Here is a 26384-nt window from a genome sequence, read left to right on the forward strand (position 1 = left end):
CTCCCCAAGTAAAAGCAAATAGTCCTTTAGGAACTGTGAGTGAATTAGCAGAAAGCGAGGAGTAAGAGTAGCCTCAACAGCAATCATTCACAGCCAGTGCTGCGGAGAGGCGACACCTCCTGACAGCTGAGCGGCTTCCTCCATGAGGCTCCAGATGAATTATTTTGGAAGCGTCTTTCTTCCCTAAATGTGGTGTGCCCTCACGGTCCAACTAAGGCCAGAATTTTCCTTCAATCACCCAGCATTTCTCATTCCTTCCAACCCCCAGAAAAGCAACCTGACAAGCACAGTTTGACAGAGCAGATGGGAGAGAGGAAGGCCAGGACTGGTGTGCACAGATTTGTGTGAATAGTTGTGAAAGCTTCGTCCTTCCCGTTGGCTCACTTGTGCATATTGTGCAGTCATCGAAATAATTGCCTTAAAACCTGGAAAAAAATGTGTTCTGAACAGCAGTCGAGGCATTTCCTCTCCATAACTAAAAGAATGGTCTGTATGGATCCGTAAGTGATGGAGTTAGATAGTTCTGTAAATTCAGAAAGACTCAGTGTGAGAAGTTCTGCCCATTCTGAATGGGTCTGCCTTACTCACTGTTCACGCGTTTATGAAGAGGTTTCCTCAGTGGATATCTCTGTGGTTTCCCCCAAAATGGAAATGGCCATTTTGTGACTAGGTTGCCATGTGATTATGCTAAAACCATGCTCGGCTCCCCTGGCAGCTCAGCTGGTAAAGAATCCACCTGCAATGCAAGAGACCCTGGTTCGATTTCTGGGTCTGGTAGATCCGCTGGAGAAGGCATACGCTACCTACTCCAGTACTCTTGGGCTTCTCTTGCGGCTCAGCTGGTAAAGAGTCCACCTGCAATGCAGGAGACCTGGGTTCAGTCCCTGGGTTGGGAAGATCCCTGGAAAAGGGAACAGTTACCCACTCCAGTATTCTGGCCTGGAGAGTTCCAGGGACTGTATAGTTCCAGGAACTGTATGGTGTCACAAAGAGTCAGACAGGGCTGAGTGACTTTCACTAAAGGAAGCATGCTTTGGGTGAGAACATTGTTAGAAAAGAGACAAAGAGAAGGAAATAGCATGTTTTTAAAATATGATCAAGTATATTTTATCAACGACAATTTTTGACCTCGGAACTTCTGGAGCACCACTGGGGAATCAAAACTGCGAAACAAGATACATTTCTTTTTAAATTTCAGTGACTTGAAATTCCATTGTGAACTCTCACGGGGAGTTGCTTTCAGTCTATACGCAGTTAGTCAATATACCTTCCTTATTTTGCCTCACACATCACCTTTGTAAAACAAAGCCCTAACTTTTAAATTATTTTTATTAGAGTGACTTGATTTACAATTTGTGTTAGTTTCTGCTGCAAAGCAAAATGAATCAGTTATACATAGACATGCGTCCACTGTTTCTAGATTCTTTTCCCATAAAGGTCATTACAGAGTACTGAGTCGACGTCCCTATGTTAGTCATCAGGTTCTGTTAGTTATCTATGTTGTATAGAGCAGTCTGTATATGCAGAGAAGGTGATGGCACCCCACTCCAGTACTCTCGCCTGGAAAATCCCATGGACAGAGGAGCCTGGTGGGCTGCAGTCCATGGGGTTGCTATGAGTCAGACACGACTAAGCAACTTCACTTTCACTTTCCACTTTCATGCATTGGAGAAGGAAATGGCACCCCACTCCAGTGTTCTTGCCTGGAGAATCCCAGGGACGGGGGAGCCTGGTGGGCTGCCGTCTATGGGATCGCACAGAGTCGGACACGACTGAAGTGACTTGGCAGCAGCAGCAGTATGTGTATGTCGATCCCAACCTTCCAGTTTGTGTCTCCTGCCTCAGTCTTCCGGTTACCATAAGTGTGCTTCCTGCGACTCCACTTCTGGTTTGTAAATGAGTTCATTTGTCCCGTTCTCAGATTCCATGTATAAACTATGGCATGTGAGGCTCGTCTTCGACTTCCTTCACTCAGGACTGCAACCTCCAGGAGCATCCGTGCTGTGCAGATGGCATTATCCCGTTCATTTTAATGGCTGAGTGATATTCCGCTGAATGCAGGCACCACACTGCGTCCACTCTTTGTCCGTCTGTTGATGGACATTTGTGGTGCCTCCGTGTCTCGGCTCTTGTGAATAGTGCTGCAGTGGGCACTGGCGTGCATGTATCTTCTAGAATCATGGTTCTCTCTGGATGTATGCCTAGGAGTGGGATTATTGGATTATATGGTAACTCTATTGTTGGATTTCTAAGGACCCTCCATACTATTCTCCATAATGGCTGCACCAGTTTACATCCCCTTCAACAGTACAGGAGGAAACCCCTGGCTTTAGAAGCTTGGCCTCATATCTCTTAACTGTGAGACTTTTTCCCTCACCTAGAAGTTATTGAAAGTGAAAGCAAAAGTCTCTCAGTTGTGTCTGACTCTTTGCGACCGCATGGACTATACAGTCTATGGAATTCTCTAGGCCAGAACACTGGGGTGGGTAACCTTTCTCTTCTGCAGGAGATCTTCCCAACCCAGGGATCGAACCCAGGTCTCCTGCATTGAAGGCGGTTTCTTTACCAGCTGAGCCACAAGAGAAGCCCAAGAATACTGGAGGGGGTAGCCTCTCCCCTCTCCAGGGGATCTTCCCGACCCAAGAGTCTAACCGGAGCCTCCTGCATTGCAAGCAGATTCTTTACCGACTGACCTATGAGGGGAGCCCTGTCACTGAGTATTGGCTGAAAGTATGAACGCTGTGATGAATGATATTCATCTTGAGTTTCAAAGATTTATTCCACTAAAAATATGAACTCCAAACAAATGTGTGCATTCGGTCATGTAGAAGCTGCCTATGACCCCAGAATCGCGGTCCTTCCCATATGGTGGTGGTTTAATCGCTAAGTTGTATCAGACCCACGCAACCCCATGGACTGTAGCCTGCCTGGCTCCTCCGTCCATGGGATTTTCCAGCCAAGACTGCTGGAGTGGGTTGCCATTTCCTTCTCCAGGGGACCGTCCCGACCCGGGGACTGAACCCCGTTCTCCTGCATTGCAGGCAGATGTTTTGTTGGCTGAGCTTCCATGACTTGCTAGATAGACCTCTTCTTATTTTCTGTAGCTGAATGAGACTATCTGAGGTGCCATAGTTTAAACTTACTAAGTGCCTCATTTCCATTTGCTGATTCAAACACTGTCTTCAGCTTTTCAGTGTGTAATTGGCACTGGGCTTCCTAGGTAGCAAACCAGGTATTTCCTATTAACTTTAAAAGTGCCACCGGGAGTTGTGATGCAAAAATTCCTCACTCCAAATTGAGCACCTTTGTTCACCGACCTGGTTTGGAACCGGAGTACCCAGCATGTATCCTGAAAATCTTCTGAAACCAGCTATTGTGTTTCCTTACAATTGCATAGTAGCTGGTTTTACAGGCTAACCAGGAGCCATTGTACCCTCATCAGGAGCCGGTCACTGGGGGGCCTGGAATCTCAGCTCCACAGAATGAGTTTAAACTGTGTAAATTCTTCTAGCATTGATTAGCCTGCTGAACTCCCAAATCATTGATTTGGTGCATACCTCCTTAAACCTGAAATCTTTAAAGACGGGTGTCATTGCTGAGAGATTTCTAGTTAGTTTTCTTCACACAATTGAGTATTTCCTTTCTTTTTCATTCTAGGATAATATGAAATACATATCAAAAGAATCCTTTTTACATAAGTGTTAAAGGATATCTTTTGTTTTTTTTTTTAATTCCAAAGGTAATTCACATATTTGAATTCAAAGAAGTTAAAATTGTGCTCGACTTAATTTGTACATATTTCAGTGTCTTACTGACTATATTCATACTTGTGGGCAATTTGAAAGTGCCTCATTTTACTTAAGTGAAGCAGATAAAGAGGTTGAGAGAGAAAAGAATAGAAAGTCAAGCTCTTACTTCTTATAAAGTGTTCCATCCAGTACTGTACAAAGAGAAGTGTCTTTTTGCACATGGGATGACAGCTCTTCTATTAATATAGGAGAGCAATTTGGAGACACTTGTGTCTAAGTCTAGCAGCCTCCTTGAGAAGTCTTTGTATGTGTACGTTAGTTTTTGAGTTGGACAGACCCATCTGTTCAGTGTTTAACTCTGCAGCTAGATAATGATGCCCTATTTCTTATTACCTCAACTGAAAGAAAATTTTCTTCATAACCAATGTATCAATAATAATATACTACCACTTATTAACAGGAATTAGCTTTATGCCAGACACCACACCAAATACTTACCAAATGCACCAGTGTAAGTACTGTTTCACCATAAATTCTAGGTGAGGATTCTTTGTGGATCATTAAATTGCAGTGATAAGAAATGTACACATCCCGTGCATAGTCACTCAGTCATGTTTGATTCTTTGTGACCCCATGGACTGTAGCCCGCCAGGCTCCTCTGTCCATGGGATAACCCAGACAAGAATACTGGAGTGAGTTGCCATTCCCTTCTCTTAGGGGATCTTCCCAACCCGGGGGTCGGACCCTCGTATCTGGCATCTCCTGCGTTGCAGGCAGATTCTTTACGCTGCGCCACTGGGAAGCCCAGCAGGTTTCCTGGAGATAGAAGAAGAGGGTCCCCTCTGGCGGGAACGCTGGACGTGACGGCTGGAAGGAAGCAGAAGTGAACAGGAGGAGAGATGCAGGGAGCGTCTCAGTGAGGGAACTGGGAGAGCCCCACTGTGATCACGGAGGGAACAGACGAGGAGGGCCTCTCTGCAGAGGCCTCCCTGCAGCTCATCCCTGTATCGCCTCTAAGCATCTTGAACGATTCGGACAAAAAGATCAGAATTATTTTCAAGTTACTTTTGGTTGCTGTGCTGCGTCTCTCTTCAAGGTGACGCTGCGCCAGATGCGGCCAGCCGGGCCTCCAAGGTGTGTTCACTCGACACAAACGCTTCAGTTTTCATCATCCTTTTGGAGAGGAAGAATGAGGGACAAAACGCATTTCTGCTAAGCCGCTGAAACCTGGCGCATTATCTGTTATCTCAGCGTTGCCTGCCCTATCGCCTGCTTCCCAGGGATGAGTAGCTAATAAGTGACAGGACTGAGGTGATCCCAGCTCTTGACTGCTTTGCTGTAGTACCGCCTAAACGGGTCCCGTTCCCCACACACAGACCTTTCACCATAATTTGTATCAGCGAAGAGTTTGTGGTGCTTCCTACACTGCAGGTTCAGGGAACAATTCCCTAGCTCTAGCCACCAGTAAGTGGCTGGATTCAAGGCTAAGTTCAAGGCTGGATTACTTGACTTGCGCATCCTACACCAGGAGTGATAGTGGTTTCCCAGGGAAAGAGACTACGCCTCCAAGTTTTAACAGTCTGTCTTGACCTCAAGGCTCCCGGTGAAATTAGGAAATGTCAAAATTACTAGTCTTTTCATTAAAATCTCATTTCTATTCCTAAGTTAGATAAAAAGCAAAGAAAACAATAGAAACTGTATTATCCACTTTGAGTTTCAGACTAGCCTCAAATATCTCTTTAGATTAGATGTTGGGGAGAACTCAGATGAGTTGAGCTGAAAATGAGTGCTCCCACATTCAAAGCCTCCTCCTTCTCTGGAGGTGTCTAATCCCTCATATCTGCCGCCCACCTGCCGGTGTTGCTCACTGCTGATGGGCACCTCCACTCAGCCTGCAAGAGAAAGCAGCAGATTGAAAGAGAGACCTGTTGGTTTGACCATTACTTATGGCTTTGTTAGAGTGGACTTTTTAACTGTGTGAACTACGGGGCTGTTTGTGAGTATCCTTCATTCATCTTTTATTTACCCCAAATAATCTCCAGTGCTGGTTAACATTACTCTTCAGTAAAGGAGACAAATGCTGTGGTAACCCCCTTTTCTGAATGGGGGCATGTGCGCCTTCCATCTACCCTGTGACTTGATCACTGTGGCATTAGTAACAAATAATATCACGAGTCATTTGAAGAGAGAGCCTTGTAATTCGCATCTCATTTCCCCATTAAGCAGTTAGCTGCTTTGGGCTTATGAGAGTCTGGAGTAGAGACAACATTTGCAGACCACACAGGGGCCTATCCGTCCCACCTGCAGGGCAGGCAGACAGTGGGGATGGATTTCCTGCCTCCCTTGGGCCGCCGTTCGGAGCGCTGGGTCCGGGTGGTGCGTTCCCCAGAAGGTGCTTCCTTCTTGCCTCATTGTGGTCAGCTTCTCCCTGGCGTGCCCCCTTGAGAAGCGCTGGAGGGAAGGGAGAAGTCACCGATAACGCCTCATCACGCCCTGTAGCTCCTGTGAAAGGCAGGGCCCCACACCTTACCATCACATTGTCAGAACAAAACAGGATTTTAGTGGATGCGGGGGGAGAGAGATGAAAGAAATCAAAGAGCTCCCTTCCCGACCATGAGAATTCACAAAAATCCTAACATGAGGAAGATTTGCTATTAGAAAATTTTAGAACTTAAGAAAAAACATGAGTTGAAAGACCAAGATCAGGTGTGAACCTATGAAAGCCCTCGTTAAAGTGTCTTCATCCAATAAAAGAGACAGCCTTAAGGGGTGCAATGGCACGGGCCACATCCACAGTTACTATTACTCGTAGTATATTCCGTTTGCAATTCAATCTCAATAGTAGAACTTGGGGCCTTTTTAACACAGTTTAAAAAATTGTGAATTTGTTTTGCCTTTTTCTGTAGCGAATCTTCTGAGGACTAAGAGGCCATTTTTCCCCTTCTGGTCCTCCATGACAGTGAGCAGTATTTTTGCAGTGTAACAGTGAGGTTCCCAGCTCCCCCTGGACTCACAGATGATGCTGTGACTTACTCTGTGTGCGTCCAGATTACTCACAGAGTAATTTAGGTGGTTAGGACTGGGGAAAAAGAGAAGCAGCTTTGAAAACCTACATACCAAAGCTGAGAAAGTTTCTTACACAGTCTTCAAGGTGATGAAGCCTTACTTCTTTTTTAAGTTTACTTTTATTGGAGCATAGTTGTTTTAGCTTCAGTGTACAGAAAAGTGAATCAGTTATACAGAAACATGTATTGACGCTTTTCTTAGTTCCTTTTTGCATATAGGTCATTACAAAGTATTTAGTCAAGTTCCCTGTGCTGTACAATAGGTATTTATTAGTTATCTGTTATATCTATCAGTTCAGTTCAGTCGCTCAGTCGTGTCCGACTCTTTGCGACCCCATGAATCACAGCACACCAGGCCTCCCTGTCCATCACCAGCTCCCAGAGTTCACACAAGCTCAGGTCCGTCGAGTCCATGATGCCATCCAGCCGTCTCCTCCGCAGTCCTGATCTCACTTACATGCGGCATTGAGAAAGGGGGCCCGCATGAGCCTTCCTCCCATCTACAGCCTCCCGTGAGGCCAGGCTCAGTCCTTCCGCCCTTACTGCACTTCCTCCATCCTCATGGACCGAAGGGCACAGCCCATGGACGGGAGCCTTCTTGAGCTCGCTCACAACTTTATTGCAGCAGCTTTGTTCCCTTCTCTTGAATCTGACTTACTTCCCTTTTGTCTTCCCAAATTCTATCACCCTGGTCTTTTTTCCCCCTAATTACCCCAACTAGAGAGCACCAACAATTCTCATTGTCTAAAAGGGGATGACCCAGGGAGATGTTATGGGGAGGGATGTGGGAGGGGGGGTTCATGTTTGGGAACACATGTAAGAATTAAAGATTTTTAAAATTAAAAAAATAATAAAAATTTAAAAAATTAATAAATAAAATGAAAGGTGTAAAAACTCCATGTGGGAATGACTCGAAATTGGATAGCTGCCTTCCTCAAAACTTTCAAAAACTGTTGAGTCTTTTAGTTCAGAACAAGAAAATGGGATCAATAAACATTTTTCATCCAAAGGTCATAGCTGTGTTTCTCTCCTCCACCCCCACTGGGGAGAGAATGCCTAGAATTCAACCAGTTTCCTAACAGATCTGTGACTTCAAGGGTTAACAAGATGCTTGGATAATTCAGCATCATGAGTTTTGGGGGATCTACTTTGCGACAACCATCAAACCAGATTAAATTCTGAGGCTCATCAGACACTCTGTCTTTCAGCCCGAGAAACAGCATTAACTGCTGGAGTGGGTACCTGAGAAAACTCCTGGTTCCGTGGAAGGTCACTAAGAATCCGGAGGCGTGGCTTCTGGTGGAAAAGCTCTCCCACTAACTTGTTGCACGAATTGGGCGAGTGTTCTCGTTTCTGGACCACTATTTCCTCACCTCTAATTAAGGAGTTGGACTAACTCATTGGTTTCAAACCTGACCTGGAGATCTGGGCCCCACACCCACCCACCACCAACCGAAAGAGACTGGTTGGAGTCTCTATAACCTGATTTTTTTTAAGGAACCTTCCTCAAAGCATCCTATCATCTGACACGTTTAAAACCATTGTAGCTGAGACTCTGTAGGGTCACTTCTAGCTTTAAAACGCTGCACAGTAGTCGTTCAGCTGTGTCTCACTCCTTGCAACCCCATGGACTATAGCCTGCTGGGCTCCTTTGTCCATGGAATTCACCAGGCAAGAATACTGGAGTGGGTTGTCATTTCCTTCTCCAAGTTAAAACACTGAGTTTCCATTAAGCTGGTATTCTCTACACTAGTGGTAATCTGGAGTAGCATGAAGCATTGATATTAGTCAGGGCTTCCCTTGTGGCTCAGCTGGTAAAGAAGCCAGCTGCAGTGCAGGAGACCCTGGTTTGATTCCTGAGTTGGGAAGATCCGCTGGAGAAGGGAGAGGCTACCCACTCCAATATTCTTGGGCTTTCCTTGTGGCTCAGCTGGTAAAGAAGCCAGCTGCAATGCAGGAGACCTGGGTTTGATCCCTGGGTTGGGAAGATCTGCTGGAGAAGGGAGAGGCTGCCCGCTCCAGTATTCTTGGGCTCCCTGGTGGCTCAGCTGGTAAAGAAGCCAGCTGCAGTGCAGGAGACCCTGGTTTGATCCCTGGGTTGGGAAGATCCCATGGAGAAGGGAAAGGCTGCCCACGCCAGTACTCTGGCCCGGAGAATCCCATGGGCTGTATAGTCCACGGGGTCCCAAAGGATCAAACGTGACTGAGCGACTTTTTCACTTTCATTGATATTAGTCAACAGAATGAATATATCAGAGCATTCTTTTTAAAATACACGTGATTAATAATATATGTGAATGAAACGATTTATTCAGAGAGCCTAGCACAGTAGTGCGGGCTATATAATGAACACTGACCTCATAGGATTTGCAGTGAAAATAAGTGTGATATCGTGGCTGAGCAGCATCGGCCGGAGCGCTGATGACAGTGAATACTCGATGGATTGACAGCTGACAGGATGGTGACAGGGCTTCCCCAGTGGCGCTAGTGGTAAAGAACCTGCCTGCCAATGCAGGAGACATAAGAGACGTGTGTTTGATCCCTGGGTTAGGAAGATCCCTTGGAGAACGCAGTGGAAACCCACTCCAGTATTCTTCCCTGGAGAATCCTATGGCCACAGGAGCCTGGCAGGCTACAGAGTCTATAAGTCTATAGGATCGCAAAGAGTCGACACGACTGAAGCAACTTAGCACGCACACACACACAGGATGATAATAACAGTGACATTGGTTATAAGATCTCACTACTCAAAGTGTGTCCCAGGGGCAAGCAACATCAGTATTATCTGGGCACCGACCGGAATGCAAAGCCTCAGGCTCCACCCCAGACCTCCTGAGGCAGAACCTGCATTTTAACGAGATCTCTAGGTGATTTGTGTGCACATAGAAGTTCGAGAAGCACTGATATAGAAAAAGTCTTGGGGTTCAGCAACTCCAGGGAACTCATACTAGTAGTAAACCATGGGGGTTGGGAGTCACACTCAAATCAGAAGATGCTAAGGCCGGTGCCTTTCTCTTATTCCTTAGAGAGGGTCTCTGACCTGGAGATGTCGGACTTCCTGAATCCCCCTAGCATGTCTTTCTCTCATCCAAACTGTAACTGAAAAGCTTTTTTAAAAACACAGGATTACGCTTACCATGGTACCAATAGCACTGTGATTCTGCTCTATTTTTCACATTTTTAATTATTCAGCTGTTTTATTTGTCACCACTTAGGGAATTATTGCAAAACTTATGTCTACAATGCTACTGATTAATGCATATTTAGGCAACTAAACAGATGTAGAATGGTTGACTGCTTTGATAAAATTAAACATTGATGAAACATATATTTGCAAAGCAATAATGATGCTGGCATTTGTGTAAATAATAACAGATCTAGCTCCCTAATCATCTGCAAAACACAGGGAGGGAGGTGACAGAGTCACCACATACGTCTCACTTTCCAGGCAGATCATTTTCGAGTGCGTGTTTTTTTCCATGTGAATAAAGTTATGTTAATTCGTAGCATCTATTACCATTTTAAAATGAGAGAAGTGTATTTGAGCATAAAACAATGCGACCCGAAGCATATTTCCAAAATATGTTATAATTTCCAGAGCTTCTTTGTACTTCATGGAAGGTACCTGTTTTCTAATGTATTCCTCCACAGTAAGGTAGTCTGATTTTATGCACAATGCGTTTTGAGCTTAACTGAATCTATGTTACACATTTGTGTTTCACATTTTAACATCTCTGAAATCGGGATCTGTCACAGTTGATGGCGTGCCACAATTCAATTGACAGCATTTTTTAAAATTTTTTACAACCAGTTGGATCTTAAAGTCAATTAAATTGAAAATTAGGATCTGGAGTGAACTTAACCCTAGTCCACATGCTAAGTCACTGCAGTCGTGTTTGCGACCCTAGGGACTGTAGCCCGCCAGGCTTCTCTGTCCGTGGGATTCTCCAGGCAGGGATGCTGGAGTGGGCTGCCATTTCCTTCTCCAATCCTAGTCCACAGAGCACAACAGACGGAACACAAAGGGATCATTGCAGCCACCTGCATTTAAGGAAGAAGGGCTAGAGAAGAAAGAGATAGAAATGACATTAAATGAGAAATGGTTCCACGGATTTCTAGTTTCACAAGAACCAGAGAGGAGAATCATAGAAGACAAGATAATTTAGCAAAGGGGCAAGAAAGGGCAATAAGGGAGATGGAAACCAAAGGAGGGCGAAGAAGCACCCAGCTGCCAAATGCAGCCAATGGGTGCATCGCTGTGGCCACCGTTGAGCATTGCGTCCCCGACACCAGCCAGGCAATTGGCTGCTCCCTTTTCCAGACTCAGGAGGTGCTCCCAGCATCTCTCCAGGGGTGTTTTCTCTCTGCTGGCCCACACAGGTGGGCCAATCACCCCATCACCTCTGAACTTCCATCTCTTTCCGGTGTTTTATCCAGGCCCACACCACCCATGTTACCATCCAGGGTTCTTGGCTTCCTTAATCAATAGAAATTGGCAAAAGGCCAGACAAGAAATTCAGGCAAGTCTTTCTCCTGCTGCACAGAGACAACCAAGAACAGACAACAGGTCCGCTTGCTTGCTCACTCCCCAAGGTGGGGGCAAGCTGGTCCTTATGTGGGGTGAGGGCAGGCTGTGTCCAGGGCTTGAGCCCGAGGCAGCTTAGATGATCTGCCCAGCCCGCAGGTGGTGCCGAGTGCAGGGGGCAGGCAGAGGACCCTGCTTTCTCCCCTGACCCCGGCTTTTGCTCCTGGCTCTTCAGAAGTGGCAGTTGCTTTTTTGCTTTGTTTTGTTTTTTGGTCTTTTTTTATCTTCTTGTCCACAATTAGCCCCAGCTGCACATTTATTTCTGGTCCTTTGTACATTTGTTGTGCTTTCTTGCCTGAGGAAAGTGTGTCCCAATGCGAGCACAGCCGCAGAGGGCCCCGGGCGCAGGCTCGTCTCCCCGGGTGTGAACGATTTCACGACTTCTGTTTGTCTGTTCTTTCAGGTGAAATCAAGATTTTCAAACAAATCGACAGTCTCACAGGTATGGCTTTTTGCCAAAGAGCAAAATACTTATCTAAAATTTCTGGGATTTCCAACAAATCTGTTTCCCCCTTGAAGATTTCATGTATTCACCTTTGACTTCCGCTAAAACACTTCCCAATAAGAGATGTGGTAAGTGACTTTCCTGCATTTGGGAACAGAAAGACGGAAACTCATAAATCTTTTTAAGGGCCTTATTGGTATTGTGAAAAAGTAGTTTGTCACCAAAACCTGCCCAAAATATCAAAGTCCTGAAGTGTTCATCCTAGTAGAATTGAGCTTGTAGGTCAGTCTCAACTTTTCAGAACCATCCAATTTCATGGAAAACTTCCCCCAAAACAGTGGCTTGTCACATTTATAACCTAGACTTTTTTGCCAGTCATCCTATGCTAGGAGCCCTGTGCTGCTGCTGCTGCTGCTGCTGCTGCTGAGTCACTCCAGTCGTGTCCGACTCTGTGCGACCCCATGGACTACAGCCCACCAGGCTCCCCCGTCCCTGGGAGTCTCCAGGCAGGAGCACTGGAGTGGGTGCCATCGCCCTCTCCCTGTAAACGGCTCCCTTCCTTGCCTTGTTCTCTTCATGAAACAGAGCCCCCCACCCCCCAACTCTCACACACAGTCAGAGGCACACAAATAAATCCAGCTGAGTAACACATTATAGAGATGCCGACCCAGACTGAAGACGGTTGGAGGTGGGGAACAAACTGAGCTGCTATCGAGGAACATCTTTAAAACTCCTACAGCATCTCGGGCCGTCAGCTGCGTTTCCCTCTGGCACTGACTGTCTGTCGTCTCCCTTCTCTACAAAATCCCTCTTCAGGAACTAGGAACCTGTCCCACCTGTAAGCGCTCCTCAACAGGCATCCTTCCCTCATTGCTGTACCTCTTTTCTGCCAGCCCTTTCCTATATTTGCTTTCTTGTCAAGAGAAATTTAGCCTTCTTTTGGATTTTCCAATTTGAATTCTTCACCCTCCACAGCACTCTAAAAATGAACATCCCTTCCAAGAATACACCACCCTTAACTTTCAAAAAAAATTTCCGTATTTTTTGTTCATTTGCAGAATCAAAGCCACTAGAATAACGGGGGTTTTAATAAAACACATATTTATTTGTCTCTCATGGATTAGGCCAGAGGTGGGCAATATGACAGTGTCAATCGGGTCTAGAGATTTCCTTCTTGCTCATGGTCCTTAACACATGCCCTCCTTCTTTAAGATCTACTCATTCTCTCAGATGTCTGCTCCAGACTAGAAGCTAAATAAATGTGAAGAGCAAGACAGGTGCTCCCCTTCTTCTAGGAGCCTTCCTAAAAAGTCCTTACACTGGCCCACTTATACACTACCTTCCCAGAATTTGGCCTCAAGGCCTAAACCACCTGGCAAGGGAATGTGGAAAAAGTGATCTTTGGGCAAGGGGCATCAGTTCAGTTGCTCAGTCGTGTCCGACTCTTTGCGACCCCATGAATCCCAGCACGCCAGGCCTCCCTGTCCATCACCATCTCCCGGAGTTCACTCAGACTCACATCCATCGAGTCTGTGGTGCCATCCAACCATCTCATCCTCGGTCGTCCCCTTCTCCTCTTGCCCTCAATCCCTCCCAGCATCAGAGTCTTTTCCAATGAGTCAACTCTTCGCATGAGGTGGCCAAAGTACTGGAGCTTCACCTTTAGCATCATTCCTTCCAAAGAAATCCTAGGGCTGATCTCCTTTAGAATGGACGGGTTGGATCTCCTTGCAGTCCAAGGGACTCTCAAGAGTCTTCTCCAACACCACAGTTCAAAAGCATCAATTCTTCGGTGCTCAGCCTTCTTCACAGTCCAACTCTCACATCCATACATGACCACAGGAAAAACCATAGACTTGACTAGATGGACCTTAGTCGGCAAAGTAATGTCCCTGCTTTTGAATATACCGTCTAGGTTGGTCATAACTTTTCTTCCAAGGAGTAAGCATCTTTTAATTTCATGGCTGCAGTCACCATCTGCAGTGATTTTGGAGCCCCCCAAAAAATGAAGTCTGACACTGTTTCCCCATCTATTTCCCATGAAGTGATGGGACCAGATGCCATGATCTTCGTTTTCTGAATGTTGAGCTTGAAGCCAACTTTTTCACTCTCCTCTTTCACTTTCATCAAGAGGCTATTTAGCTCCTCTTCACTTTCTGCCATAAGGGTGGTGTCATCTGCATATCTGAGGTTATTGACATTTCTCCCGGCAATCTTGATTCCAGCTTGTGCTTCTTCCAGTCCAGCATTTCTCATGATGTACTCTGCATAGAAGTTAAATAAGCAGGGTGACAATATACAGCCTTGACATACTCCTTTTCCTATTTGGAACCAGTTTGTTGTTCCATGTCCAGTTCTAACTGTTGCTTCCTGACCTGCATACAGATTTCTCAACAGGCAGGTGAGGTGGTCTGGTATTCCCATCTCTTTCAGAATTTTCTACAGTTTATTGTGATCCACACAGTCAAAGGCTTTCGTGTAGTCAATAAAGCAGAAATAGATGATTTCTGGAACTCTCTTGCTTTTTCGATGATCCAGCAGATGTTGGCAATTTGATCTCTGGTTCCTCTGCCTTTTCTAAAACCAGCTTGAACATCAGGGAGTTCACAGTTCACGTATTGCTGAAGCCTGGCTTGGAGAATTTTGAGCATTACTTTACTAGCATGTGAGATGAGTACAATTGTGTGTAGTTTGAGCATTCTTTGGCATTGCGTTTCTTTGGGATTGGAATGAAAACTGACCTTTTCCAGTCCTGTGGCCACTGCTGAGTTTTCCAAATTTACTGGCATATTGAGTGCAGCACTTTCACAGCATCATTTTTCAGGATTTGAAATAGCTCAACTGGAATTCTGTCACCTCCACTAGCTTTATTAGTAGTGATGCTTTCTAAGGCCCACGTGACTTCACTTTCCAAGATGTCTGGCTCTAGATTAGTGATCACATCATCGTGATTATCTGGGTCATGAAGATCTTTTTGTACAGTCTTCCATGTATTCTTGCCACTTCTTAATATCTTCTGCTTCTGTTAGGTCCCTACCATTTCTGTCCTTTATTGTGCCCATCTTTGCATGAAATGTTCCCTTGGTATCTCTAATTTTCTTGAAGATATTGCTAGTCTTTCCCATTCTGTTGTTTTCCTCTATTTCTTTGCATTGATCGCTGAAAAAGGGTTTCTTATATCTTCTTGCTATTCTCTGAAACTCTGCATTCAGATGCTTATATCTTTCCTTTCCTCCTTTGCTTTTTGCCTCTCTTCTTTTCATAGCTATTTGTAAGGCCTCCCTGGACAGCCATTTTGCTTTTTTGCATTTCTTTTCCATGGGGATGGTCTTGATCCCTGTCTCCTGTACAATATCATGAACCTCATTCCATAGTTCATTAGGCACTCTATCTATCAGATCTAGGCCCTTAAATCTATTTCTCACTTCCACTGTATAATCATAAGGGATTTAATTTAGGTCATACCTGAATGGGCTAGTGGTTTTCCCTACTTTCTTCAATTTAAGTCTGAATTTGGCAATAAGGAGTTCATGATCTGAGCCACAGTCAGCTCCTGGTCTTGGTTTTGTTGACTCTATAGAGCTTCTCCATCTTTGACTGCATAGAATATAATCAATCTGATTTCGGTGTTGACCATCTGGTGATGTCCATGTGTAGAGTCTTCTCTTGTGTTGTGGGAAGAGGGTGTTTGCTATGACCAGTGCATTCTCTTGGCAAAACTCTATTAGTCTTTGCCCTGCTTCATTCCACATTCCAAGGCCAAATTTGCCTGTTAGTCCAGGTGTTTCTTGACTTCCTACTTTTGCATTCCAGTCCCCTATAATAAAAAGGACATCTTTTTTGGGTGTTACTTCTAAAAGGTCTTATAGGTCTTCATAAAACCATTCAACTTCAGCTTCTTCAGCATTACTGGTTGGGGAAGAGACTTGGATAATTGTGATATTGAATGGTTTGCCTTGGAGACGAACAGAGATCATTCTGTCGTTTTTGAGATTGCATCCAAGTACTGCATTTCGGACTCTTTTGTTGACCATGATGGCTACTCCATTTCTTCTGAGGGATTCCTGCCCTCAGTAGTAGATATAATGGTCATCTGAGTTAAATTCACCCATTCCAGTCCATTTTAGTCTGCTGATTCCTAGAATGTCGACGTTTACTATTGCCATCTCTTGTTTGACCACTTCCAATTTGCCTTGATTCATGGACCTGACATTCCAGGTTCCTATGCAATATTGCTCTTTACAGCATCAGATCTTGCTTCTATCACCAGTCACATCCACAACTGGGTATTGTTTTTGCTTTGGCTCCATCCCTTCATTCTTTCTGGAGTTATTTCTCTGCTGATCTCCAGTAGCATATTGGGCACCTACTGACCTGGGGAGTTTCTCTTTGGTATCCTATCATTTTGCCTTTTCATACTGTTCATGGGGTTCTCAAGGCAAGAATACTGAAGTGGCTTGCCATTCCCTTCTCTAGTGGACCACGTTCTGTCAGACCTCTCCACCATGACCCGCCCGTCTTGGGTTGCCCCACGGGCATAGCTTGGTTTCATTGAGTTAGACAAGGCTGTGGTCCTAGTGTGATTAGATTGACTAGTTTTCTGAGTATGGTTTCAGTGTGTTTGCCCTCTGATGCCCTTTGGCAACACCTACCATCTTACTTGGGTTTCTCTTACCTTGCCGTGGGGTATCTTCACAGCTGCTCCAGCAAAGCACAGCCACTGCTCCTTACCTTGGACAAGGGGTATCTCCTTACCGCCGCCCTTCCTGACCTTCAACATGGGATAGCTCCTCTAGGCCCTCCTGCGGTTGCACAGCCACTGCTCCTTGGGATGCTCCTCCAGGGAGGAGCAAGGTGCATCACTAAGAGTAATTTAAGAAATAAGGCGGGATTATGTAAAATATCCCAATACTATCTGTAGAACCTGCCCAAATGTAAATACTTTTTCCATTTTATTCATGATCATCCTCATCATCACAAAGACAAGCATTTAATTAGCACATTCACTGGAGAAGGAAGTGGCAATCCACTCCCGTACTCTTGCCTGGAGAACCCCATGGACAGAGGAGCCTGGTGGGCTACAGCCCATGGGGTCGCAGAGTCAGACACGACTCAGTGACAGAGCACAGCACAGCAAAATGCATATCACTAAGGGTTTAACATGCTTTACCTGATATCTAATTTTCCCTCACACTATGGCCAGTTTACAGATGAGGAAACCAAGGCTTTAAACAGTCACATTACCTGGTCAAGGTTGCAGCTGGTAAGTAGGACTTTTAGGACCATGTGACCAAAAATGCATTTATCCAACAACGAGGCTTTATTCTGCTTTCCTTTGAGTCAAGACAGGTTTGACTGACTCATTCCTGAGTTTGAAGTGACTACCCAGCAAAATGTCATGAGCTCACTTAGAGATTCCTTTGACTGTGGGAATTGCCCCATGGGAGCTTTCGTGAGAAAGATGAGAGGGAAATGAAGAAATGGGTCAGAGAGAAGGGCAAGAAAGGTCTGTGGTTAAATTTTGTGGCCGTGTGCACACAGGTGAGCCCCGCAGCACGAGAGAGAGGGTGTTTCTACACGGATGGCCCAAGGAAGTAGCTGGTGCTGCTCCTGCACAGAAGCTGCCTGTGGGGCTGGTGCTTAATAATTTAATAAATTTGGGTACTGTCTGCAGTGACGGTCCAGAAATAACTTCTTGCTATAAATTGCATTGGCCGCCCCGATCGCAGCAGGTAGTATCTAAACAACGGGTCCAACGTGCCAAAGCTCCATGACGAAATGGAAGTATGAAAATTGAATGAACTTGCACGCATCTTATAGGTTACTGGTCAGAAGACTCTCTTAGAGCCAAGGGAGCCTCCCTGAAACAAAAGCGTGGTTAATTGACAGTGCAGATGGGAACAGAAGCCCAACTAGAGAATATGCTCATTGATGTTGATAGGTTTGCTCCGTCCTGTCTTTAGCTGGATGACCTCACTGTTCTTTTCCACAATACTAGTGTGTGAATGTTCCTCTCAATTCCACATGGGTCCACCTTTTGTTAAAAGCACAGAACTTTAACATGCTGTGGGGAAAAACCAAAATAAAGGCAGAACCATGACTATTGAATAAAGGGGCTTCCCTCATGGCTCAGATGCTAAAGAGTCTGCCTGCAATGCGGTGACTTGGGTTTGATCCCTGGGTCAGGAAGATCCCCTGGAGAAGAAAATTGCAACCCACTCCAGTATTCTTCTTGCCTGGAGAATTCCATGGACTGTAGCCCGCCAGGGTCACAAAGAGTCGGACACGACTGAGCGACTAAGCACGTTGAATAAAGACCGAATGGCATTGCATTAATTAAAATGTTTGCAAATAGCTGGAAAGATGAGTCTTTCCCTTTCTTCAGGAAATTTTAACCCATGAAATTAAAATACACAAAAAATCTTTCTAAGTGAACTGATCATTTTGCTTATGAAAGCTTTCGTGTCCATTGGATCGGCCTGTCAGTCACTATAGATTCAAATTCACTTGGGATTCTCCACGGCAAGAATATTGGAGTAGTTTGCCATTTCCTTCTCCAGGGAATCTCCCCAATCCAGGGATCGAAACTGGGTCATCTGCATTGCAGGCAGACTCTTTACCAGCTGAGCCACCGGAGAAGCCCGTATGTACACACACACACACACATACATATGTCTGACTATTACAGTAAAGTTCACACACCAGTGAACCAAGTGTTTATTAAGGTGACGTAATAACCGTAACACCTCGTGACATTTGATTAGTGCTCTTAGATGTTTACTGTTCATTTTAGTTTTATTAGAAATTGTGGATAAGAAAGTATAAAAGATACTGAGGCACAGGACAGTGAACGGACCTTCTGGGGTAGGGAAGCCACGTCTGGGGCAGAACAAGAAACACAGACTCTTCCAGGAACTCTGCTGAGGGCCACCAGTCTGCCTGCCCCTTCAGCATCACCTCTTCTGTCCTTGCCCATGCTCTCCCTGGCTTCTTCTAAGCCTGTGAGACTGAATGGCCCCAGGCAAGGGCTCTACGTAGGATTTGGCAAGACCAGCTCCTTCCTTTCCCAAGGCCCTTCACAGGGAGCAGATCACAGCATTTGCTGTATTTCCCACCACCTGACATGTGGGAACCAGGAGAACTGAGGAAACTTCTCATCTTCTTCCATCTATGATACGAAATAGGAAGAAGCTTTCTTCTCCATGGTAATATAATTCTGCTGGCTGGTCTCCACAGGAAGTTCCACTGAAGACCCTGTAGCTTTAAAATATCAAGGCCCAATCATGCTAAGTGGAATCAGTCAGACAGAAAAAAGACCAAAACTATATGAGATAATTTACACCTGGAAGCATCTAAAAAATACGAGACTAATGACTATACCCCACAAGAAGCAGACTGGCAGACACGGAGAGCAGCTGTTGGTCACCAGTGTGCAGGGGGAGGGCGAGCTTCGGGGTGAGGGAGCTGGGCTGCAGACTGTCGGGTATAGAATAAGCTGCAGGTGTATTGCGCATGAGGAATACAGCCAACACGTTACAGTGACTGTAAGCGGAGTGTAGCCTATAAAAACTGTGGCTCGTATTATATATCTGTGAATTACATGACGGAATTTTATATAATATCAACCATCATTCAATAAAATAAAGTGATAAGGATACATGAAATTAATTAGTTAGTTAATTAAACTATCAAGGCCCAAGACTTCTCAGTAAAATTGAATGTCTTTTTCCTAAAAGTGTGCCATCATATACTAGTATAAATGACAGGCTGCTGAAAAGCCCGATGCAAAGCTGGTAAAATGCACCTCTCGCCTAGCTCCCAGAAGCAGGTTTAAAAGACCAAACAAACAAAAGCACCTAGCAGAGATCAGAAACTGGGAGATTTGAACACCTGAATAAGTAAAAGCCAAGTCTGTGAAGCCTTCCCTTTTAAAGTCTCCCGGGGAGCTGACTGTTCAGATGGGAATTACTGGTGAATGATGCATGCCTCTGAAAAGCTCTTCACGTCTGTGCTCGTCTCTGTCATCCTCTGCTTCAGTCGGAGCCCAAGGGAAACGGCAGTATCAAGAAGAGACTGCCGTCCATCGTGGAAGACGAGGAGGAGGAGGACGACGACGAGGGGGAGGAGACAGCCTCCCTGTCCCCCGTCTACACCAGGGCACCCGCCTCTTCTCGCAGCAAGCGGCCTGGAGGCGGTAAGAGCTACCTGGGCTTAAGCCTGAAGCAGCTGGCCTCGGGAACGGTGCCCTTTCACTCACCTATCAGAGTCTCCAGTTCAAACTCCCCCAAAACCAAGCAGGAGATGGATGCCCCAAACTATGGCAGAAGAAAAGAGAACTTGAAATTGCAGCTTTCAACTTGGAACAGTGCTGGACCCCCAGACCTCAGTCCCAGGTAAGAGCTTAGTTCACAGACTCCTTTCCCGGTGGAGGTGGCTGCTTTTGCTCCCCACTGGCACCTGGCTAGAAAACTACTTAGCCTTCTGGACCTTTCTACCATGCAAGTTCCTAGCCTGGAGGCTTCAGCTTTCCTAAATTTTTCTGTGCACTTTTTGACTCTATAGCAAAGTGTGGGCAGAATGAGAATAAATCATATTAGTCATATTCTCAAAAGGGTCCATTAAATGTTCCCAATTCCTTCTCTTCTCCGTTTATTCATTTAGCTCTACCTATTTTTATATACTTGAGAGGGTTGCCGTATCCTCCTCCACGGGATCTTCCCAACGCAGGGACTGAACCCGCGTCTCCTCTGACATCTGCATTGGCGGGTGGGTTGAGCCAGTCCACCAGTGAGCCACCTGGGAAGCCCCAACCGTGCACACGCTTTTATAGATGTATATTTCTACACTGTGATTTTATAATTTATAAATTTCTGATAAAAGTGAAAGAGAGGAAATGAAGCTTATATCATTATCCCCCAATATCTGAAACTTCACCAAAAGTTTCACAGGGCAGTCAGTGGAAATGATAAAGAAAATGAAGTGCTGGTCTTCATTTCCCATAGTATTTGCTTCATTATTGTGGGTAACTGAAGCTTGGTTTTACTTCCAGCCTCTTCATTAGGTAATGTGGGGTGGTTCTATTTTTAGTTTAAAACATTCACTTTAGGATCCACTAAAGATGATTGAGACAGCAAAAATTCCTGACTCAGAAAATGTGAAAGGGGTAGTATGGAGCATAGCAGCTAATTTAAAGAGACATAAGAAAAAACATATTAAATGACTTCTATTCCCAGATACTCAGCTGGGTAATTTTTCATTTACTGTTATGGTTAGTCTTTTCAGGAATCTTATAAAGTAGTTCATATTACCTCAGCTATAAACTTATAAGAAGTGTATCTTGAAAGTTAAATAGTCTGTCTAAAATTTCAAAAATTTGAGTTCTGAAATATAGATTCAACGTCTGTTTTTCTGTTTATAAGGCAAGAGCTCTTTCTGATATACTATATATTGGTTACTCTCTTGAAGAATATAATCTATCCATTTAGAGAAAATAGTAAGGAAAAAATAAGCAAAGCAGGTTTAGTGAAAAGTAGATGGATATTAAATGTTCAGGAATTTAGCTGGAGATGGTAATTTGAAAACTCAGCTTAACTGTTCTTTGTAAAGTTTCTCTAACATGAAAAAATAATAAATTTTAAATAGGGGGAAAATGTAGCAGAGCTGGAAAACAAAGGTTCATGTACACCTGATTCTACACTTATGAAAAAAAAGTTTTATTTTATATACAGAGAAAGGTTTTGAGAACATGGCACAATGTGAATGGTAGTAGTGCATGACAGGTGCTTTTTTTGATATTTTGATTGTATGTTTACATTTTCTACAATAAATTCATGTTTTTGAAAAAATTATGACTGGATTAGATATTCACCAAGGAAAGAAGATTAGCTACAGTCCTAGCAGTCATTGGCACCCCACTCCAGTGCTCTTGCCTGGAGAATCCCAGGGACAGGGGAGCCTGGTGGGCTGCAGTCCATGCGGTCGCTAAGAGTCGGGCACGACTGAGCATCTTCACTTTCACTTTTCGCTTTCATGCATTGGAGAAGGAAATGGCAACCCACTCCAGTGTTCTTGCCTGGAGAATCCCAGGGACGGGGGAGCCTGGTGGGCTGCTGTCCATAGGGTCGCACAGAGTCAGACACGACTGAGGCTACTCAGCAGCAGACGTAGTCATTTAAATACAATTCTTCAGCTGTCACTTTGGAGTTTCATCTAAGTCTAGAGAAAAGTTACCATTAGGTGAAAACTCTCTAATTCTGGATAGAACAGTAAATTAATATGAATTTAGATAAGAGGACTTCTGTAGCTAAGCTTTTGAATCTGAGAATAAATAAGAATCTAAAATCTATAGAAATATGACATGAAATAAAATTGTGAGACACACAAGTATTTCTAAAACTCCCAGTAGCCACGTCTTTGAAAAGTAAGCATACACACGCACACGTGAAATTATTTACTAATAATTTAACGATATGGTTTATTTGATTTGAGATGCCTCAAATATTAGCATTTCAAATGTAAACAGGATAAAAAATTACTAGTTAAATAACATAATGTTTTTACTAAAGTCTTCAAAATCCGGCGTGTGTTTTAGACTTACAGCACGGCTCATTTCCACATTTCAGGCGCTCAGTGGCTGGATAAGGCTAATGGCTACCACGCTGGTTAGCACAGCTCTGGAGTGTCTAGAATTCAGAAATTTAACACAAGGTTTTTTAACTCTTCTAGAAGTAACTGTGACCCATGAACATAAATGCACAACTAGCCAACCTTCATTGTCTTACACAGGATTGTTGATGGAATTGAAGATGGAAACAGCAGTGAAGAAAGCCAGACTTTCGACTTTGGCTCTGAACGAATCAGACCAGAGCCCAGAATTTCTCCTCCTCTTGGAGGTAAGCTCTATATTTAGTCTTCTCACAAGGGGTGACATTTCTTTGTTACTTGTAATATTTGGCTCTTCACATCAGGTGGCCAAAATATTGGAGCTTCAGCTTCAGCATCAGTCCTTCCAGTGAATATTCAGGGCTGATTTCCCTTAGGATGGACTGGTTGGATCTCCTTGCAGTCCAAGGCTTTCCAGAGTCTTTTCCAGCACCACAGCTTGAAAGCATCAGTCCTTTGGCGCTCAGCCTTCTTTGGGGTCCGACTCTCCTGAACGCAGGCAACCCCAAATAGTCACGAGGTGTGAGGCCGGCAGCCTTTTGCCAGCTCCCTCCGCCCTTTCCCACCTGGCTCCGATGTCCTTGTGTGAGGCTCTCCTGCTAATGAGTGAGTCCTTCCACGGGCAAAGCCCAGCACAAGAAAGACTTCGGAATGTGCAGTTGTGGGGGTGTGTTGCCCCTTGGTAGAATGCCAGTCCTCTATCCCAGTCTGCACCTCTTCCGGGCACCCGTCATCTCCTGGGGAGACGGGCGGATGAGACCCCTGGTGCGACGACGGTGGGTAGGGATGGAGGAGAGGAATGCAGACGGCAGTCAGCAGTTCTCATGCATTCAGGGAATGGACTTTAACGGGCTGATGCCACTCTGCTTGGAGCCAGAGGCACAGACGTTATAGGTCTGGTCAAACAGGTGTGAGCCTTTGCTATGGCAGCTGGTGGTGGGTCCCCCCGGGAGTTCTTGCTGGGTCACAGGACGTCAGCCGCCTGACAGTCCTGGCCCCGCCCCCTTCCACCCTCCTCCACTCGCTTGCCCGCGCTCACCCTGACGCTCATCCGTTCAAGCCACGGGCACTCCTGGCTGCATCCTGCGTGCCTCTCCTTTCTGTCTGAGACTCTCCTTTCTGCCCCCGCCCTTTCCTGGCCTCATTCCTCTCTTGCCTGCTTTGCTAGCAAAGGCGCTTTCACTCTGTTCTCCACACGAAAAGCGGACTATTCAAAAAAAGTACAAATCTATTCTTACTATTTTATTCCTGTGCTTAAAATCCTGAGATGGACTCCCATTGCCTTTAGTGTGAAATTCAAACTTGTTGCATAATTGCTTTTTGAATGGCTCTTTTCTCTGCTTGGAGAAGGAAATGGCAACCCACTCCAGTATTCTTGCCTGGAGAATCGCCCTAGACCCAAAGCTCCATGAGAGTCAATATGTTTTCTTTATTTCTGTCTCCTCTAGAGGGGGGCTTCCCTGGTAGCTCAGTTGGTAAAGTATCCACCTGCTGTGAAGGGACCCCAGTTTGATTCCTGGGTCGGGAAGATCCCCTGGAGAAGGGACAGGCTACCCACTCCAGTATTCCTGGGTTTCCCTGGTGGCTCGGCTGGTAAAGAATCTGCCTGCAATACAGGTGGCGTGGGTTTGATCCCTGGGTTGGGGAGATCCCTTGGAGAAGGAAAAGGCTGCCTACTCCAGTGTTCTGGTCTGGAGAATTCCATAGACTGTATAGTCCATGGGTTGCAAAGAGTCAGACAGGACTGACTGACTTTCACTTCACTTCACCTCTAAAGGAGGTCTAGCCTGCTGTAAGTGATCTCGTATTATTCACTGAATGAAGAGATTAACTTTGCAAATATCTCTGTAAAAGGAACTTTCACCACTCGGCCACTTCAGATTGTTTTGAACAACTTTCCCCCCCCCCCACACAAACAAATTCTCTATGCTTAGTTGACCAGAATTAGGGTATTAAGATAGCCATATCATGATATTTATACTGACAGATAGTACAGGCATAGATGTCTCTATATATCAAATCCTTTCCACTCTAGCAGTGACTCATCTGTGCTTCTGCTCCTAACAAATGTGAATAGATTTGTAAAAGTACGGTAGAGAAAAGGTGGAGATGAGAGAACCAGGGAATGGGGGAAACTACCTTTTCGTGCACAGAGCAGACAGAAATCTGCAGTGGAGAGGAGCACCTTTAATAGAGGCGGGAAGAAAATGCTCTTGTGGACCCAGGAATCAAAATTTGCAAAGGAAAGAGAGGAGGAAAAGAATACTCCTTTTCCGTGGCTTGGAGGACGCTGGCTGTGATATATTTTTTGGCAAACAGTCAAAGAAGGGAATAAGTGCCGCTGGGCCACACGATAGTGATAGTGTTGAGGAGACGGGGCAGTTGGCCACGGACACACCCAGTTCGTGTGGTCACAGTCCCCGCCATGCTGCATGCCCGGTTCCAAAGAGTCCTTCCGGTGCCGTCCAGAGGCATGCTAGGGAGACAGAACTGACCACCTGTGCGCATCTCAGGAAAGGCTTAGCTACCTTCCTAATGGTTAGCTTCCTACCCTCCTAAAGGTTAGCTCCTTCCCTGTTCCAGTTGCCGCAATCCTCAAATATGAGGTGTCTTCCTAAAGGATTCATTCTGTGTGTGTCACTTTCCAGACCCAGAGATTGGAGCTGCTGTCCTCTTTATCAAAGCGGAGGAGACCAGGCAGCAGATAAGCAAACTCAACAGTGAGGTACGGAGCTTTGTCTTTCTCTGGCCAGGCTGGAGTGGTGAGGGGCTAGGAATCCCAGTCACCGGCAGAAGCAGGGTGATAGAATCATGACAAATATGCGCTGTGGCTGCTAGTGGCAAGTGTGGATGGACTCCCACTCAACCTGATGTAAGTATCAGTTACTCAGCTTCTCTCAAGCTCTGCCTTGCCGTGTGTGACGAGGACACAGCAGTTACACCTACCTTGTGGCCCATTTGTGAAGTTGAATGAGACCATCTAGCTAGATCATTTAACATACAGGAAACATTAAGTGCTAATTTCTCTAATTAATGTCATAAATGTATTGATATTTGGTTTCATTGGTGCTTTTTCACTTTTTTATATACTTCAATTTTTAACGAGTTAAAGCAAGATCATTCGTCCAGAGATGAATCAAAGTAATGAATCGGAGTAATCCAGTGGCCTGACACTGTCCTCTTCCCTAGTCGGCACCCGCTTTATAACTTTGAGCTCTTTAGCTCTCTAGATCTTACCATCTCTTTGTATAAAGTAAGGTAATTTAAAAGATAATTTTATTGAGGTATATTGTACACCTTATAAAAGGCACTCATTTGAAATGAGTACAATTTAATAATTTTTAGTAGCTTTATTGAGTGATTCAGCCATGCCCATGTGAGTTTTAGAATATTTTTTATCATCCTAACAAGGTCTCCCACGCCCATTCATGGTTAATTCCTGTTCCCGTATCCAGTCCTGGGCAACCACTTGTCTGCTTCCTGTTTCTATTAGTTTGTCTTTTCTGGATATTTCATACAAAGGAGAAGGTAATTTCTGAATCACTCTCTCCATTTGGGTGCCCCCCAATATAATTAATTTTTTAAGAAGATTTTGAGACAATGATTTGCATGCAAATACCTTCTCTGGGAAGTGATCTGGGAAGCAAGAGGAAGGAGAAGAGGAATAAGACTGGAAAGAAAGGAAGGCAAGTGAATCAGGGATGTTAATGAGATGAATAACTCTGTAGGCAGTTGGGCTCCAATCTGCTTTGGTGGGGGCACTGAGAGCTTATGTAGGGCAACTCGGAATTGTTCTTCCATGAGACAAGAGAAAAGATGGCTTCTGAGGGATTACCTGCAGGCTTAGCTGCAGGAGAGACTAGAAAGATCCTTCAAAT

The 26384-nt window shown here is 45.0% G+C and overlaps 1 protein-coding gene across 2 annotated transcripts in view; it reads left to right on the plus strand.

Moving 5' to 3' along the window:
* Window positions 1-26384, plus strand: part of KCNH8 (potassium voltage-gated channel subfamily H member 8) — a 462169-nt gene that overhangs the window by 396114 nt on the left and 39671 nt on the right. The window contains exons 12-15 of one of the 2 annotated variants that reach the window (XM_004003423.6): window positions 11803-11841; window positions 19882-20237; window positions 22630-22736; window positions 25155-25231. In XM_004003423.6, coding sequence (XP_004003472.3) covers window positions 11803-11841; window positions 19882-20237; window positions 22630-22736; window positions 25155-25231 — 579 coding nt within the window. The remainder of the gene's footprint in view (window positions 1-11802; window positions 11842-19881; window positions 20238-22629; window positions 22737-25154; window positions 25232-26384) is intronic. The other variant, XM_060406713.1, reaches the window with a different exon arrangement.

The sequence above is a fragment of the Ovis aries genome, chromosome 1 (assembly GCF_016772045.2).
Source record: "Ovis aries strain OAR_USU_Benz2616 breed Rambouillet chromosome 1, ARS-UI_Ramb_v3.0, whole genome shotgun sequence".
Lineage (NCBI taxonomy): Eukaryota > Metazoa > Chordata > Mammalia > Artiodactyla > Bovidae > Ovis > Ovis aries.